The sequence below is a fragment of the Penaeus monodon genome, chromosome 32, assembly GCF_015228065.2.
Source record: "Penaeus monodon isolate SGIC_2016 chromosome 32, NSTDA_Pmon_1, whole genome shotgun sequence".
NCBI lineage: Eukaryota > Metazoa > Arthropoda > Malacostraca > Decapoda > Penaeidae > Penaeus > Penaeus monodon.
The window spans coordinates 14,342,315-14,344,177 of NC_051417.1; the positions used below are offsets into that span (position 1 = coordinate 14,342,315).

The 1,863-nt window shown below is 30.5% G+C and overlaps 1 protein-coding gene across 1 annotated transcript in view; it reads left to right on the top strand.

Moving 5' to 3' along the window:
• LOC119593599 (SH3 domain-containing protein 19-like) overlaps positions 1–1,863 on the top strand; it is a gene marked incomplete in the record, with an annotated part of 14,557 nt that overhangs the window by 1,545 nt on the left and 11,149 nt on the right. Inside the window, 1 exon segment of the mRNA XM_037942553.1 lies at positions 1,042–1,105. Within this exon segment, the coding sequence (XP_037798481.1) occupies positions 1,042–1,105 (64 nt within the window).

Consider the following 1,863-nt stretch of genomic DNA (forward strand, 5'->3'; position numbering starts at 1 on the left):
ATTTTTAATTTTATTTTTAAATTGCAATGTGTGTTTTTTATCCTTTTATTCTCGCCATATGAAGCTCTCATTGCTCAATGTATTTTGATCCTGTACTGAAACATTTAGTGGTATAGTCAAATAGAAAAAACATTTTAAGAAAAGACAGAAAATTTGTTTTTTTCTTAACATCCCACAGATGATAATTTTTTTTTGTTGAGATCAACAGAAAATGAATATCCAGAAATTATCAAAATAATCCCTTGGGTATTATAGTTTAGTTTAATGACTGAAATGTACCAATAATCAATAAAAATTGAGTTTGAATGCTGTGTAATGAATCTTATACATTTCATCTTGAAAATTGATAATATGAAAAATCAACATTTTAATTCAGACTATTCTAAGGCACTGAAATAAACCCAAAACCCATGAAGATGGTCTTATAGTATTATTAATTTTATGACTGCTTTTTTAGTATTTTTCAGAATGTGAAGTAACATGTTATACTCATTTTTGGAAAATAACTAAAACCTTTTTCTTTTTGGGGGTAACTATGCTGGTTCAAAATTATATCTAGATATCAAGGAATAGGATTAGGGAGCTTAGAGGAGTTTTTGAAGGGTGAATTATATCAGAATTATATTTATCTCTACTGAAGTATTTCCTGAACTTCAGGAAAAAAGTACCATATCTTATCTTCTGGTCTTTCTTTTCCTGTTTCATTGCAACTATTGTGTTTTTCCCCCATGATTACCATGTCTTTTTTTTTATTCAAGTCTGGGTGTATTATGATATATACAGTAACATTCTAAGTTGCTGTAGAACATTATATGGAGTTTCATAAGCAAGAAAACATTGGCTGTATTTTTGGCTTCAATGCAAAATTCTAATGTCTGATTAGTTTTCAGAATTCATTTGGAAACTATTATTGCCTGTCAAAAACAAGTAAATAATTTATCTTAAAGATACCTTAGATCAGAGAAATAGATTGTGTTAAATTTACTTCATACTTTAGTCTCCATTTTTCTTTCACTTTGTAATAAGTTCATCATTTGCCAGATATCCGACCAGTAAGACGGGCTCCACCACCACCCAGATCTAAGCCAGCCGTCCAACAGCCCAGGTAAATATATTGCTTAAGTGTTAGAAAACAAAGACCTGTTATTTCCAGCAAACCATTACTTTATGCTGATTTTGTTCATGAATTGTTTTTTGTGTAGCTTCATGTTTCATTTTGAAAATGTATAATCATTTGTGTTACTGTTTTTTATCTGCTTTGCATGTCTTTCAAAAAATTAGAATATATATGTGGTGAGTTTGATCCGATGCAATAGAGCAGATGTGTCCTCTGTTTTTGGCTTGATTTGGTTGTGCTACATAGTCACTGAGTAAGTTGTTTGGAGCTGACATGATTCAGTTAATAATGTGATATGGCTTTAATATAGCCATTGATGCTTTGGTAGGTATAAGATTAGTTGAGAGTATTACTGTGTAGAATTGTAGTACAGACTAACTACAGTATATCCTACTGTGTAGATAAAACATTGATAAACTTCAAAGTTAAAAACAAAACTTTGTTCATACTTATGGGTGCATAATACACTAAAAAATGTAGATGTTCTCTGATAACTTCAATAACTACCAGTAATTGCTCTCAAATCACAGATTCCAGCCCATGTATTCTATAACTAGCCGAGTAAAGTGTAGTAGATCTTTCTTTCTCTAGAACATATAGAAGAAAACTTTTCTGAATTTTTGTTTAAATACTTTTTGGGTTTAAATACTTATGTCAAATTCATAACATGTACTACTTGTCTACCAGCAAATACAGAAAACTAGGTTGCATTGGCCTTGTCTCCTAAAGGATACTGAAATAGGCAG